This window comes from Hyaena hyaena, unplaced genomic scaffold, assembly GCF_003009895.1.
Source record: "Hyaena hyaena isolate Hyena2069 unplaced genomic scaffold, ASM300989v1 scaffold_374, whole genome shotgun sequence".
Classification (NCBI taxonomy): domain Eukaryota; kingdom Metazoa; phylum Chordata; class Mammalia; order Carnivora; family Hyaenidae; genus Hyaena; species Hyaena hyaena.
The window spans coordinates 661,074-675,179 of NW_024081007.1; the positions used below are offsets into that span (position 1 = coordinate 661,074).

The following is a 14,106-nucleotide window of genomic DNA, read 5'->3' on the forward strand; positions in this document are numbered from 1 at the left end:
TCTACTCTAGAAACAGGAATTAATGGAGTAGGAACTTGGGCACTAGATTATGGTTATATTATTAAGACAAAGTGTGGCCTGACAGACAAGGACGCTCTGGACATCATCCATTTGCCTTCAATTTATTTCCATCTCATTTTCTGCTGTACAAAACGGATGACCAGTTCAGGTTGCCACTTTAGGTTTTGGGAAGTTAGGTGAGTGCCTAATGTTTGGGCTAACATTAAACTCATTCTTTTTTGGATTTACTTTTAAGAAAAAATAATGTAAATGAACTTCAAGACAACATGAATTCAGTGACACATAAAAAATTTAAAAAATGAGCTAAGGCGGGGCGCCTGGGTGGCTTAGTCGGTTGAGCGTCCGACTTTCGCTTGGGTCATGATCTCCCGGTTCGTGGGTTCGAGCCCCGCGTCGGGCTCTGTGCTGACTGCCAGCTCAGAGCCTGGAGCCTGTTTCAGAGTCTGTGATTCCCTCTCTCTGTGACCCTCCCCTGCTCACGCTGTCTCTCTCTCTCCTATAAATAAATAAAAACATTAAAAAAAAATGAGCTAAGGCACACTCTTTCAAGATGGTGTTGTGACTATCCAATTAAACAATGGACAGAAAAATAAGAAATAAAGAGTGCCTTGTAAAATAAGCAGGCTACTCTATTTACGTGCACATTTCATCCCATTTACTTCCTCAGCAAGTGTTTATTAAGCACTACCGCTAGGTCCTATGCTAGAAACTGTCGACAGGAAGAGGAGTGAGATGAGATCTCACCCTCCGGGAGTTTACAACAAAGTCTGTTCCTGATCCTGGCAACTCCACCCCCACTCCCCCAAACCAAAGCCACCATCAGCTAAGGGTCCCTGTTGTGTTGTCTTACCACTTTGTACTTCTTTCCTTCCCAGCATTGTCACGATTTCACTTAAATAGTTGAGTAATTAATTGCCTACTACGTGTGTGCCACTAAAATTTTAGCTCCGTGGGAACAAACCTTTCATCTTTTATTCTCTTTTATACTCAGCGTCTCACGTGGCTGGCATCAAAAAGACGAGCAACAAATACTTGCTTGTACGGATGGATGAACGAAAGAATGAATGAAAGGCCAAATGAACGTCGAAAACTTGAAGACTATATAATACGGTGTAACCCGTACTCTATTACGCATGCAAAGTACTACGGGAATTTGCAGCGGGAGCACTTAAAGTTAGCCTTAATGGGGCCGATTTCCAGAAGAGAAAGTAATCTCTTCACACTTTCATGCCTGCAGGGTACCGTCCCCCGCTCCGCTGCCACGAGTGTAACAGGGATTCTTCTCTGAAATATCAGGATCGTGCCAATAGCAGGACATCAATAAGATTGGTTAAATGACTCAAAGGCTGGCGCGGACAACGTCCAATTAGGTCATCTCTGGCTCAAAGCCAGAACGAATAAAAGGGTTCGTTCCCGGCTGTAGGCGCAGAGCTGGGACTCGAGCCCGAAGCCAGCGTCCACGTCGACGTTGGCTCCCCAGTACGGCCGCCGGTCACGTGACTCGGACCTCGCCAGCCTCGGCGCCGGGGCCGGCCCGCGCATGCGCGGCGTTCCGGGGCGGCGGGCTCGAGCGCGCTGACGGCTTCCGGTGTGGTTTCCCCGCCCCTGCGCGGCTAAAGCAGTGCGGGCTCGGCGGCGGTGGCCGCGGGGCGGCGGGGGGCAGGGCGTGGTGAGGTGAGGTGGGTGCCCGAGCGGGGTTCCCGGAGCCATGGCCTGCTCCATTGTCCAGTTCTGCCACTTCCAGGACCTCCAGGCCGCCCGGGACTTCCTCTTCCCTCACCTGCGGGAGGAGACCCCCAGCGGCGCCTTGCGGAGGGACCCCAGTAAGTGCCCCCCAGCCTCGCCGCTTCCTTCCCCGGCTCCGCCCGCGGCCCCTGCGGGGCGGGTTCGGGTCTCCTACCTGCCCCGCCACCGCTGCCCTCGGGGCGCCTGGTTTCCCAACCTTGCGCTTTCCTTCGTTCCGCGCTGATCCCCTGCCCTCCTCGTCCGACACCCCGTCCGCCCTGGCGGGGTCGGTGTTGTCTTCCTCTCGCCCGGCTTTCTCCTAAGCCACTAGCCCTCTGGCCCATACTGCGCCCTGCTTCCCGACGCCTCTGCCTACTCCCCTCCCCACCCCTACCCCCAGGCTTCTCTCCGAGTGCCCTCTCCACCTCCCCCTACACCCCGCGGTACCCTGTTCCGCACGGCTTGCTCCGCGATCGCATCCCCCTCCCCATGCGTTGCCAGCTGTCAGCGCGTTCCCCGGGTACTGCCTCAGTCCCTGCTAGCTTCCATCCCCGGGACTGTGGCCTAGGGGCACCCTCCCTTCCTAAAGTGTTTGTGCTCCCCCACAGCCTCCCTTCTTCCGGCCCTTCCCCCTCCCTTCAGATATAGAGAATAAATGGTGTGATCGACACATGAGTGACTCCCGGGGTGGTGAGTAGGCGTCTCCCAAATAAGGAAAACCTGTCAGGAAGCGAGGGCGACTCTACATCAGGAACTAAAGATTACAGCAACGCGGGCCGGGCAAAGTTAATGTTCTTTATTGAGACGAGACGCCTTCCACCTGTTTGTCATCATCAGACAGTATTAAATGAGCTCCTTTCCAGGTAGTGTACGATCCCGAATCAGGTTGATTAGAGACCGCATAGCTTCTCAGAATTTCCCACATTTCTCCTGTCGGAAGGGGGTGCGTTTTGTGGTTATTGGATTGTTCATGTGTCCCACCTGAAGCACGTTTGCTTTCGTAGTACAGTGCTTGCTGTCATGTTGTGCTGTACTGGAATGGTGATAAAAGACCCGCTAAATAAACTCCTTCCGCTTTCTTCAGTGTGGAAGGTGTCCGATCAGAACTCTGTGCCGAACAGTAGTGCTGCAAATCCAGTGAGGTTGGTGGCGTCTGCCCACTAGGAGCCGGGACAAAGAAGTGGACAGCAACCCTACAGTGGGATTGAGATATACATGAACGCACACTTCTGTGGATATGTATCCATCCACACATGTACATGATGTGGCCCCAGGACGCTCCTTGCAGCGGTGATAACTGAGCCCATCTTTGAAGTAGTAGTTGGGTGAAGAGGGGAGAGGTAATAGAATGTGCAGAGCAAGGGAGGCCTGAAATGGCTAAGGACAAGGAGGCGAGGGGAAGAGTGGGGGAGAGGAGGCTGTGACGGTAATGAGTTTGGTCGCGAGAAGCCTGTGGAAGTAGTGGGATGCCTTTCAAAGACTTTAAGCAGAGACATGACACAGTGAGGTTTGTACTTAGTGTATCCAGCAAAGTTTTTGAATACCTGTTAAAGGCTTTGGTAGCAGTGTGTCGAGACGGGAAGCAGGGAGTTTGGCGGGAGGCTGTCCCCCCAAAACCAGAAGGGATGTGAGCTTGAACTAAAAGAGCCTCAGCAGGACTTGAGAGGAAAGGAGAGATTGGAAAGCTGTTAAGAATCTACGGGAGCTGGTGAAGATCTGGTGTTGGGGTTGGAGCTGATGAGTGAGAGTGAGTTGAGAACACCTGTGGCTTGGGCAGGGGTGTATAAGGAGAGAATGAAGGAGGTGGGTGTTGTGCAGGTTAAATGGTTGTGCTACGTCCAAGTGAGGGGGTCCAGTCAGATGCTAGATCTGGAGGTCTAACACGTAGGAAGGATCCTGGGCCAGGGATGTTAATTTGGAAGTTACCAGCCAGAAATGTCAGTGATGTCAATGAGTCTCAAAGATCATGTATGCAGTGAAGTGAACCAAGTACCGAAGATGTACTTTAGAGGAGCAGTGATGTTAAAGAGTCAGGTGATGGGAAGAAGACTGAGAAAGAGGAACGCCAGGTGAGAGCATGCCCCAGGCGCTGAGGGAGGAGAGGATTTGAGTGAAGGGAAGAGCGGTGGGCAGCTGCAGCTGAGGTCAGCTAGGGTCAGCACGCAAAAGCGCTCATCGGTTTTGGGAAGGTGGGGGTGAGTGGGACCTCAGGATGGTTTCTGTGGAATGGTGGAGGCGGAAAGCATCTGTACAGGAGAGAGGAGCTAAAAAGAAGTTGACTCATTCAAGGGGCCACATTGTGAAGGATACAGGACTGTACAGGAGATGGAGAGAAAGTAACCCGTTCTCTCTATGCCACCACTGCTCCCCTGCGCTGCTTCACCGCAGCAGTGACACCGGCCTGCTGACGATCTTCCTGCTTCTGCTCTTGCTTTCTTGTCATTATTTCCCCGAAGCAGTCACAGTGAGCTTTTAAAGACAGTTTAGATCATAGCATTGTTCTTTAGAACTCTATGGCTTTGGATTGCGCTTAATATAAAAATCCAAAGCCCTTACCTGGTTTATGGGGCCCTTGAGGCCCTGGCTCCTGCCACTTCTGGTCAACTGGTGCTACTCTCCCTTACTTCTTGTGCTTCCGTCACACTGTTGTAAAACCAGTTGGGCTCCTTTGTGCCTGGGGCCTCTTCCTTCGTTCCTGTCTCTTCTCTGGATGCCATGCAGAGCTTTCATTCTGGCCACATCTTGTTAGTCAAGTGTCCCCTCCGATATCCACGTTTAACAGAGGCATATCCCGACCATCTCATCTAATGTAGTCCCTCCTGCCCCCTTGATCACCTGTGTTAGTCTCAATCATACCATTTATTTTTATCACTATGTCCTCTCCACTGTGGTAGCCTCCTGCCATATCTGGCCCTTGAGCCCTTGAAATGTGGCGAGCGCTACCGAGGAGCTGAGTTTTTAATTTTGCTTAATTTAAACTTCGGTTAATTACAATGTGCCAGATGTGCCAGTGATCAGATGTGGCTAGTGCCTTCCCGATTGTGTGGCACGGTGACAGGTGAGAGAACTTAGGTACATACGGAGTGAATACTTGTCCAGGGTCACACAGTGGAGGCTATAGCCTTACGATATCAATCCGGGCAGCGGGGGACATAGAGTCATCTGGGGATATAAACATCTAGATCAGTGCGCAATACGCTTATGAGTTTGCAAGGGTGATTGAATTTATTACCCTTTAAAATCAAACTCTCAGGGTTGTGTATGTTGGTATTATTGTGGCTACCATCAGTTCAAGTAGAAAATAAATGGAGAAAGAACCTCTTAACCTGTGAGCCTGTTTGCCAAACCAGTATTTTAGAGTTAAAACAGTGCATTAATTTACAAATAAAGATCATTAAATATCTTGTCATACTGTTGATAGTTTACTTCGAATTCTTGGGATGACTAAGCCTATGGATTTCCATAATCCCTGCAGGTGTTTTTGCTTTTTTTTTTTTTAAACAAAACCTCCAGTTTTGTAAAGAGGTCTTCACTAAGACAACGTGAACTAAGGTTTTGTGAGGGTGAAAACTTACAGCGTAAAAAGAGCAGGTAAAAGTTAGAGCAGGTAAGTAGGACCTGCCTAAACCTGCGGATGGTGTTAGGCTTTGCATTTCTTTACTTTAGTAGTGTTGTAAATGACTACTTTATTAGGAAGCAGAAATCATGAGATCATTCTATTTCCCTAGCGTATATAGTTTTAATTTTCTTACCCTGGCTCATCTCTAGGGGATGTGTAAAACCAAAACAACAGTAACAACAAAAATCCCTCAATTACTTGTCATGAATTATTTGTTATAGGTAAGAGATAATCTTGAAGGCTCATTAGTTGGTTTAATAATTCTTTTATTTTAATGTGGACAGCTGCCGTAGACATAGTGATAACCTGGTACCTGGATACCCAGAACTCAGTACTACTGTCTTCTGTAGTTGAATTGTCAAAGAATAACAGTATGATGTTATGGTACTTTGTATCTTCAGTTTTGAAATGAGAATATCTTGAATGGCTTTAAGAGACATCTTGAACCCTGGGGCGCCTGAGTGGCTCAGTTAAGCGTCTGTCTGACTTGGGCTCAGGTCACGATCTCGCGGTTCATGAGTTTAAGCCCCACGTGGGGTTCTTAGCTTATACGCAGAGCCTGGAGCCTGCTTTGGATTCTCTGTCACCCTCTCTGTCTGCTCTTCACCCACTCATTTTCTCTTGTACTCTCAAAGATAAATAAACATTACAAAAAACTTGAAAAAAAGAGAGATCTTGAACCTACTATTTCCCATTGTTTACATTAGTGATAACTATTAGTAATTGTTTCTGCTCAGTCAAATGCTATTTCAGACCAAAAATTTGGTCTCCTACTTTGAAACTTCAGAGATGGGTAGTAGTAGGGCTCTGCACATAAACTGTGGTGGCATAATTACCAGTGAGACTGGATTCTGGACCAGAGCTTCCTGGTGTTCATAATGGAGTTGGGGGGGGGGGCGGATAGCCATACAGAGAGGGAGAATCAGAATATTTGGAGATAATTTGGATATTACAGTATTATGGGTCTCATAATGTACCTAATAATAAAATAATTTCCTGGTGACATACTAAAAAAATAAGGCAGCTTCCCTTCCTTCCTCTTTTACAGGAAAGATAGAAGATAAAACAAGCAGGAAATTACCTTGGAGTATTCAATTAAAGTCATGTTTTTATACAACTGCTGAGCAGAGTGTGCTTTTTAGGATATTAGGATAACCTAAAATCATGGAATCACTTTACATGACGGGATATTACGAAGGGCATAAAATAGTCATTTTTTATACCCTGTGAAAATGTTTTCTGTGGTTTCAGATCATACTAGAGGGAGAGATGTAATCTGAAAGAACGTTTATAGGAATTTCAGAAAATTTATGGAGTTGCTGGATTTTGTTAGCTATTTAAAATTGGAAGAGGCTCTTACAGATAGAATTTGTCAATGAGGAAATTGAGACAGGCATTGTCTTCCATCTTTGAGCTAGTGTTTGTTGAGTACTTCCTGTGTACTAAGCACAAAGTAAGCATAAAATAGGTCCCTTTCCTCAAGGAGCTTTCAGCAGATGAAGGAAATAAGCACGTGAAAGGAGTGTTAAAGGTGCTGTGCTATAGTTTGGAACATGACAGTTGGAGAATGAAGGAGTGTTCATTCTAACTAGGGGGGGTCAGGGAAGTCTTAGAGGAACTGCTATATTCACCAAATCTTAATTGTTTAATAGATGTCCTTCTGGTGGAGAGAATTGGTCAGCCAAAGGATGTGAAACAGGATGAGGCTGAGAACACTTCAGGGAGTAAGTTGTGAGAGAGTGGGGAATGGTAATGGGTGAGGCTGCAGAGACGTGTCAGCGGAACTTCAATTTTATGCCATAGTGGGGTCATCCGATAGAAGTTCAGAGTACCTTGGGGTTACATGGAAATTTGCCCAAGAGTTACCTGGGAACAGATAGTTTTAAGTAAATTAATTTCTAGATTCTCTGATAAGTGCCCACCTTTCTACCCTCCCCTTCTCCCACTTTACTAAGTAAAGGTTCACCTTTCATACATTCTGAATATTATTATTAAGTTGTTCCAGGGTAGTTAGTAAAGACTTTCCCTTTAATCAAGGCCCATAAACTCTTCCATGCATCTCATCGAGACATTTCCAAATAATTGTTGCTATTTATGTTTAACAGTCATCAAAACTTTTGATATATGCATGTTGTTATTCTCAGTTATTAGCTCCTAAAAATAATTGCAATAAGTCAAGAAGAAAAATTCTAATATATAATTCTAAAAAAATCTTGTCACACCAGAAGTTTTTCTCAATTCATGTTTTTGCAGAGAAATTTTTGGATTAGTAAGAAAAATATATTAATAATACATTAGAATAACATTCTGTGGAGGAAATGGAATGGAAATGAGCATTTAAAGGACTTCCTACCTTTTGAGAACATCATTTTTAAATGAATATTGGTGTGTATCTTTATAGTATATGGAATCTACTGAATAAATTTAAAAGGATGATATACATTTATATGAAAATGTCCATGTTTATCGTATATCAGAAATTACATCTTTTAGGCAAGGGATACATACCATTGTAAAACTCTTGGGGTGTACATAAACAAAAAGTTTGAAGACAGTCTTCTATAGGGCTCAGTCATTCCCAGTCTTTTTTCATAAAAGGATGCATAAAAAATGAAACTTCGATAGTGAAAACAATTTTGAAAAAGAAGAAAAAAGTTGGAGGATTCATACCTTTTGATTTCAAAATATTACAAAACTGCAGTAATCAAAACCCTGTGGTACTGGCATATAGACAAATAGACAACTAGAATAGAGTCCAGAAATAAGCCCTTGCATATGTGGTCGGGTGATCTTTGACAAGGATACCAAGACCACTCAGTGGGGGAAAGGACAGTTTCTTCAACAAATGGTATTGGAAAAACTGCAGATCCATATACAAAAACTAACTCCAAATGGATTAAAGACCTAAATATAACACCTAAAACTGTAAAATGCTTAGAAGAAAACAGGGGGAACCTTCATGACATTGGACTTCACAGTGAGTTCTTGGCTGTAACACACAAAGCAGAGGCAACAAAAGCAAAAACAGGCAAATGGGACTATATCAAACTTTAAAACATTTGTGAATCAAAGGATGAGGTCAGCAGTAAAAAGGCAACTTATTGAATGGGAGAAAATATTTGCAAATCATGTAGCCGATAAGGGATTAGTATCCACAATATATAAAGAACTACTTCACCTCAACCGTAAAACCAAATAACCCAATTAAAACCTGGGCAAAGGACTTGAATAGACATTTTTCCAAAGATGTCATATAAATGGTCAATAAACATGAGTAGATGTTTAATATCAGTAATCATGAGAGAAATGCAAATCAAAAACAATGAGAGATCACCTCATACCCATTAGGATGGGTACTATAAAGGAAAAAAAAAAAAACCCCAGAAAATAACAACTGTTGGCAAGGATGTGGAGAAATTGGAACTCTACACTGTTGGCATAATTGTAGAATGGTGCAACTGCTATGGAAAACAATATGAAATTTCCTCAAAAAAATTGTATAATTCAGCAATCTCATTTCTGGGTATATATCCAAAAGAATTGAAAACAGTGTCTCAAAGAGATATTTGCACACCCATGTTCATAGCAATGCTATGCACAAAAGCCAAGGAGTAGAAGCAATCCAAATGTCTATTGATGAATGGATAAACAAAATATATATACATACAATGGAAGATTATTCAGCCTTAACAGGAATCATTCAGCATGCTACGTTGGGAATGAACCTTAAGGACATTATGCTATGTGAAATATTAGTCACAAAAAGACAAATGCTACCGGATTTCACAAAAGTAAATAAATTCATAGAAATGGGAAATACAGTGGGGTTCCTGGGACCTGGGAAGAGTGGAAAAAAGGGGCCTTGTTTAATGGGTGTAGAGTTTCCGATTTGCAAGATGAAAAAGTTCTGGAGATCTGTTTCACAACAGTGTGAATATACTTTGTACTACTGAACTGTATGCTTAAAAATGGTTAAGATGGTGAAATTTATGATGTGTTTTTTTAACATAATAAAAATGTATATCAGTTAGTATGGTAATAAATTGGCCATACAGATGGGGTGACTGGGTGGCTCAGTCGGTTAAGCCTCCAACTTCGGTTCAGGTCATGATTTCACAGTTTGTGGGTTCAAGCCCCACGTCAGGCTCTGTGCTGGCAGCTAGCTCAGAACCTGGAGACTGCTTCGGATTCTGTGTCTCCCTCTCTCTCTGACCCTCACCTGCTCACGCTGTCTGTCTGTCTCTCTCAGAAATAAATAATACATTAAAAAAATTGGTCATATAGAGTAAGTAAAGCTGCTTATGGTGGGAGGTGACCTGGTAGATCCAATAGCCCCACACCCTGCCTGGCTGTCTGAGAGATGAGAGAGGTCTCATCATGAGAGATGGTTCAACGGTACCCTGTTTGCAGTTTACCAGGAAGTTCTGTTATAGGCAGGGGGTAGCCATTGATGGTTTTAAGCAAAAGCATAGCATTTCAAGATTTGAGTTGTGGGCAGATGGATATGGTAGCTATGAAAAGAATACATTGGGTAGTTCAAAGCCCGAGGTAGGTGACCATTTGGGAGATGTTTATAGAGGTGAGGTGAGGGCCGACAGAAGTAAAGACAGAACTAAGGCCGTAGCAGTGGTGCTGGAGTCTGAAACTTGCCGGAGTTAGTAGTGGCAATTTATGAAAGGAAACTGAGCTGAGAAATAGGATAACCAGCTAATATCCTGGGGACGTTTCTTTGTCAGCAAAGAAGAGAATGGATGGGAGTGGTGGGTGAAAGTGGAAGTAGAATGACCAGTTGGATGGCTGTTGCAGTATTCCAGAAGGGGAGGTAACCTCCTTAGATTGGTGTTCCTCAGGTGTTAATTAATATTTTTGGAATTCTGGACAGCAAGTATTTTTTTTGCATGACTACTATGCTAATTACCGTTTGGAACTATAGAGACCCTAAGTGAACCTTTCTGATGGAAAGAAATCCTTGAAGCTTTTAGGTGTGTGCCATACCCATATTTCTCCTTTGAAAAGAAGAACAGAAATAGTCTTCCAAACGCAGATCACTTTTCTTTGTGCCGTGTGAGCCTAGATCTCACATACAAATTGCCCGGAAGAGAGGAGGTTAAGAGAGACACAGTTACTCATTATCACATTGCTTTTTTAATTTTTTTTAAGTATATAAAAATCAGACATGAAAGTCACCTTCTGGCTACTCATATCCCACCTTCTATGTGTTAAACGTTAGTGCTGTGCTATTCAATATGGTAGCCACCAGTCATGTGTGGTCATTTAAGTTTAATAGAAATAATAGTAAAAATTCACTTCATCTGTCATACTAGCACATTTCAGGTGTCAGTGGCCACGTGTGTAGTGGATAGCTTATTGGAGAGTACGGGTGTAGAACACTTCCATCATCAAAGACCTCTTGTGAAGTGCTGCTGTGGTGAGAAGCCTCTGAGACTTTCTGCTTAGACAGTAAACACACATGCTTCTTGGGTTTTTCGTTTTAATTTTATATTATGGTCTTATTTTGGTAAAATATGTATTCTGGAACTTTTTTCTGTACTTCTATAATGTAAACCTCTTTCCAAGTTTGTATATGCAACTCTGTAGCATTTTCTCTAATGACCACACAGTGTTCCAGTGAAGACTCTACCAGACTATATTTATTCCCTTGTCAATGAGCATTTAGATTATTTCCAAAATTTTTGTTATAAGCAAATGCTCTAGTAAGCATCCTTATGCTTGTCTTTCTGTATGATACTGGTATTTCTATATGTATATTTCTAGGGTTGGAATTGCTGAGTAATAGACATTCACATTTTAAATGTTGGTTACAGTCACCTAATTACTCTGAAAAGTGGTTTAGATTCATTCTTACCCATGTTAAATGAAGTGCCTATTTATACATATACTTGTCATCATTCTTTGCTACCAGTTTGACTTTTTCTTTTCTGATAAGTGAAAAACAGTTCTCATGTGAAAAAATAAGATTATTATTGGGCTTTATCTGTATTTAAAAAAATTTAAATATTTCATTACTTATGTTTGAGGGAGAGAGAGTGTGAGTGGGGGAGGAGAAGAGAGAGAGGGAGACAGAGAATCTGAAACAGGCTCCCGGCTCCAAGTTGTCAGCACAGAGCCCGTCACAGGGCTCAAACTCACGAACTGTGAGATCATGACTTGAGCTGAAGTCAGATGCTCAACTGACCGAGCCACCCAGCACCCCGTCTGTATTTTTTTTTTAAGCAGCAGGTAATAGCAAAGTTAATTTGGTATTAGAAGAATCTACTTCAAATATAAGGAAATTTTTCTCACCAGTACTAGTTGAATATTATAATGAGTTAAATAATAGTGTTGACTTGGAGCACTGGGTGTTATGTGGAAACTAATTTGACAATAAACTATTTGTAAAACAAATAAATAAATAAATAGAATGTGTTTTGTTTTCCAGAAAAAAAAAATAGTGTTGACTTGGCATCTTTAGAATATGCAGAAATTAGCTATAGCTAGCCATATTTACATACCTTCATCCCTATTTCATAATGGCACCCCCTCACCTTGTTAGCCATGCTTGTCTTTTTCTGATGCTTTGGATACAATAAATCAGTAATACATAAGCATGACATCATATGAAACAATTATAAAAGATGTAGAAGTTTTTTCTAATGTACACGTTACTGACCTTATGATTTCTTTAACAAAATGAATAGGAAATGGACTAGAGCAATTAAATGATGTTAAGTGTATATAGATTTTTTTGTTTTTGTTAAGATAGGTCTAAAGGTTTCTTAGGATTTTGACAAAGGGAACATATTTATTTTTATAAGCTTTTTAGAGCAGGAGGCTATTTTAGAGCTTTAAGATATTTCCAGTTCTGTCATTTTGTGAATTGACTATTAAGAGCATACACTTATTTGACAACAGAAGTCATTAGAATTCTAGAACTGAACGGACCCTCAAAGAGCTGGTCTGATTTAATCATGGTGTTTTGAAAGAGGCTGCTTGTAGAAATGGGATGGCCTCTTCATTTTAGATTGCTGCATATTTTATGTGCTGAGAAGAATATGCTAATACGCAATTTATTTTCCCATTTCCCTAGAAATAGAAAAAGATGAATAATTCTGAGGCATAGGAAATTAAGAATCAGTTTCTCTGTTCTTTAGTCCTTTTTTACTTTGTATTGCTCTGTGATGGGTTCTTTGCCTTGGCCAAGAAGAGCCAGCTAATTTTGTTGAAGCTTTTGAATTACTCATGGGTTCTAGAGGTTCTTGCTCTTTATAGAAACAAGTACATTTTCTGTTTTTTCTTGTCTCAAGAAGAATGGAAATGAATTTGCTTCCGTGCTAATAAGATCTTTTATTAGGCCATGGAGATTAAATTAAGTTTTTCTTTTCCTAACATTTAATGATTTCAGTTTCTCATTTAGTTTTTGATCTTGACATGCTCATATTGGAAAAAGCAAATACTGCCAAATTAATTGCCCACTTCAGGATTCAATTTCCTTTCTAGCTTCAGGTTCTTGTATTATGAAAAGCATATACTCGGTTTATGAGGACAGACTGTTCAGAAGCAAATCAGAATAAGGTGTTTTTGGAATTAAAAAGAGCTACAGAAAGCAAAAGTTGAATTTCCTATTTGAGCTTTTGTTAGCAGAATAGTTCATTCACTGGAAGTACCCCCCAAAAAGACATCTATACTTTTTAATGATTGAATTAAAATGTGTTTTCTGTTTCAATAACTATATCATTTATCAAATGAGAGACTGAAGAGTTCTTTTTTTAAATTTTTTTTCAATGTTTTATTTCTGAGAGAAAGAGAGAGAGAGAGAGACAGCATGAGAAAGGGAGGGTCAGGGAGAGAGGGAGATACGGAATCTGAAACAGGCTCCAGGCTCTGAGCTAGCTGTCAGCACAGAGCCCGAAGTGGGGCTCGAACCCACAAACTGTGAGATCATGACCTGAGCGGAAGCTGCACACTTAACTGACTGAGCCAACCAGGCGCCCCTGCACAGTTTTTTTTCATACCAATGTAATCTGATCTCTTCAGGGATAAATTCTCTCTAGAAGGAGATGCAGTTATATTTTACAGTCACTGGTTTTATTCATTCAGGCATAATGTTGAACTTGATCAGGATAAGCCCTTCAGTTTATGCTTATGTTATCAACCCGTTTAGACAGTTCAAAAAAGTCATCTTTAGTGATAGGTCTAAAAAAACTTCAGGATTGAAAAGTCAAGTTACAGGGCGCCTTGGTGGCTCAGTTGGTTAAGCGTCCGACTATCTCCTGTTGTATATTCTCAGCTTCAATTTCTCTAAATTAAGTTAATTTATCATGTGATTGTGGGTTTATTTCTGGGCTCTATTCTGTTCTATTGATCTATATGTCTATTTTTGTGCAGTATCATACTCTTGATTACTTCAGGTTTGTAGTATGCCTTTTTTAATAGTTTATTTTATTTATTTTGAGAGAGCAGGGGAGAGGAAGAGAGAGGATCCCAAGCAGGCTCCTTGCTATCACTGTAGAGCCTGACGTGGGGCTGAAGCTCACGAACCGGGAGATCATGACCTGAGCTGAAAGGCTCAAGAGTGTCCAAGAGTTGGACGCTTAACTGACTGAGGCACCCAGGGGTTCCCTACTGCAGCTGTGTGGCGTATCTTGAAATTTGAGATTGTGATACCTCATGTTTTGTTTTTCTTTTTCAAGATTGCTCTGTCTATTCACAGTCTTTTGTAGTTCCATACAAATTTTAGGATT

At 42.1% G+C, this 14,106-nt stretch overlaps 1 protein-coding gene across 1 annotated transcript in view; it reads left to right on the plus strand.

Moving 5' to 3' along the window:
* The first annotated feature begins 1,670 nt into the window (after positions 1-1,670).
* RAB3GAP2 (RAB3 GTPase activating non-catalytic protein subunit 2) overlaps positions 1,671-14,106 on the plus strand; it is a 97,398-nt gene continuing 84,962 nt past the window's right edge. Inside the window, exon 1 of the mRNA XM_039250609.1 lies at positions 1,671-1,844. Within this exon, the coding sequence (XP_039106540.1) occupies positions 1,730-1,844 (115 nt within the window). The 5' untranslated portion in view covers positions 1,671-1,729. The remainder of the gene's footprint in view (positions 1,845-14,106) is intronic.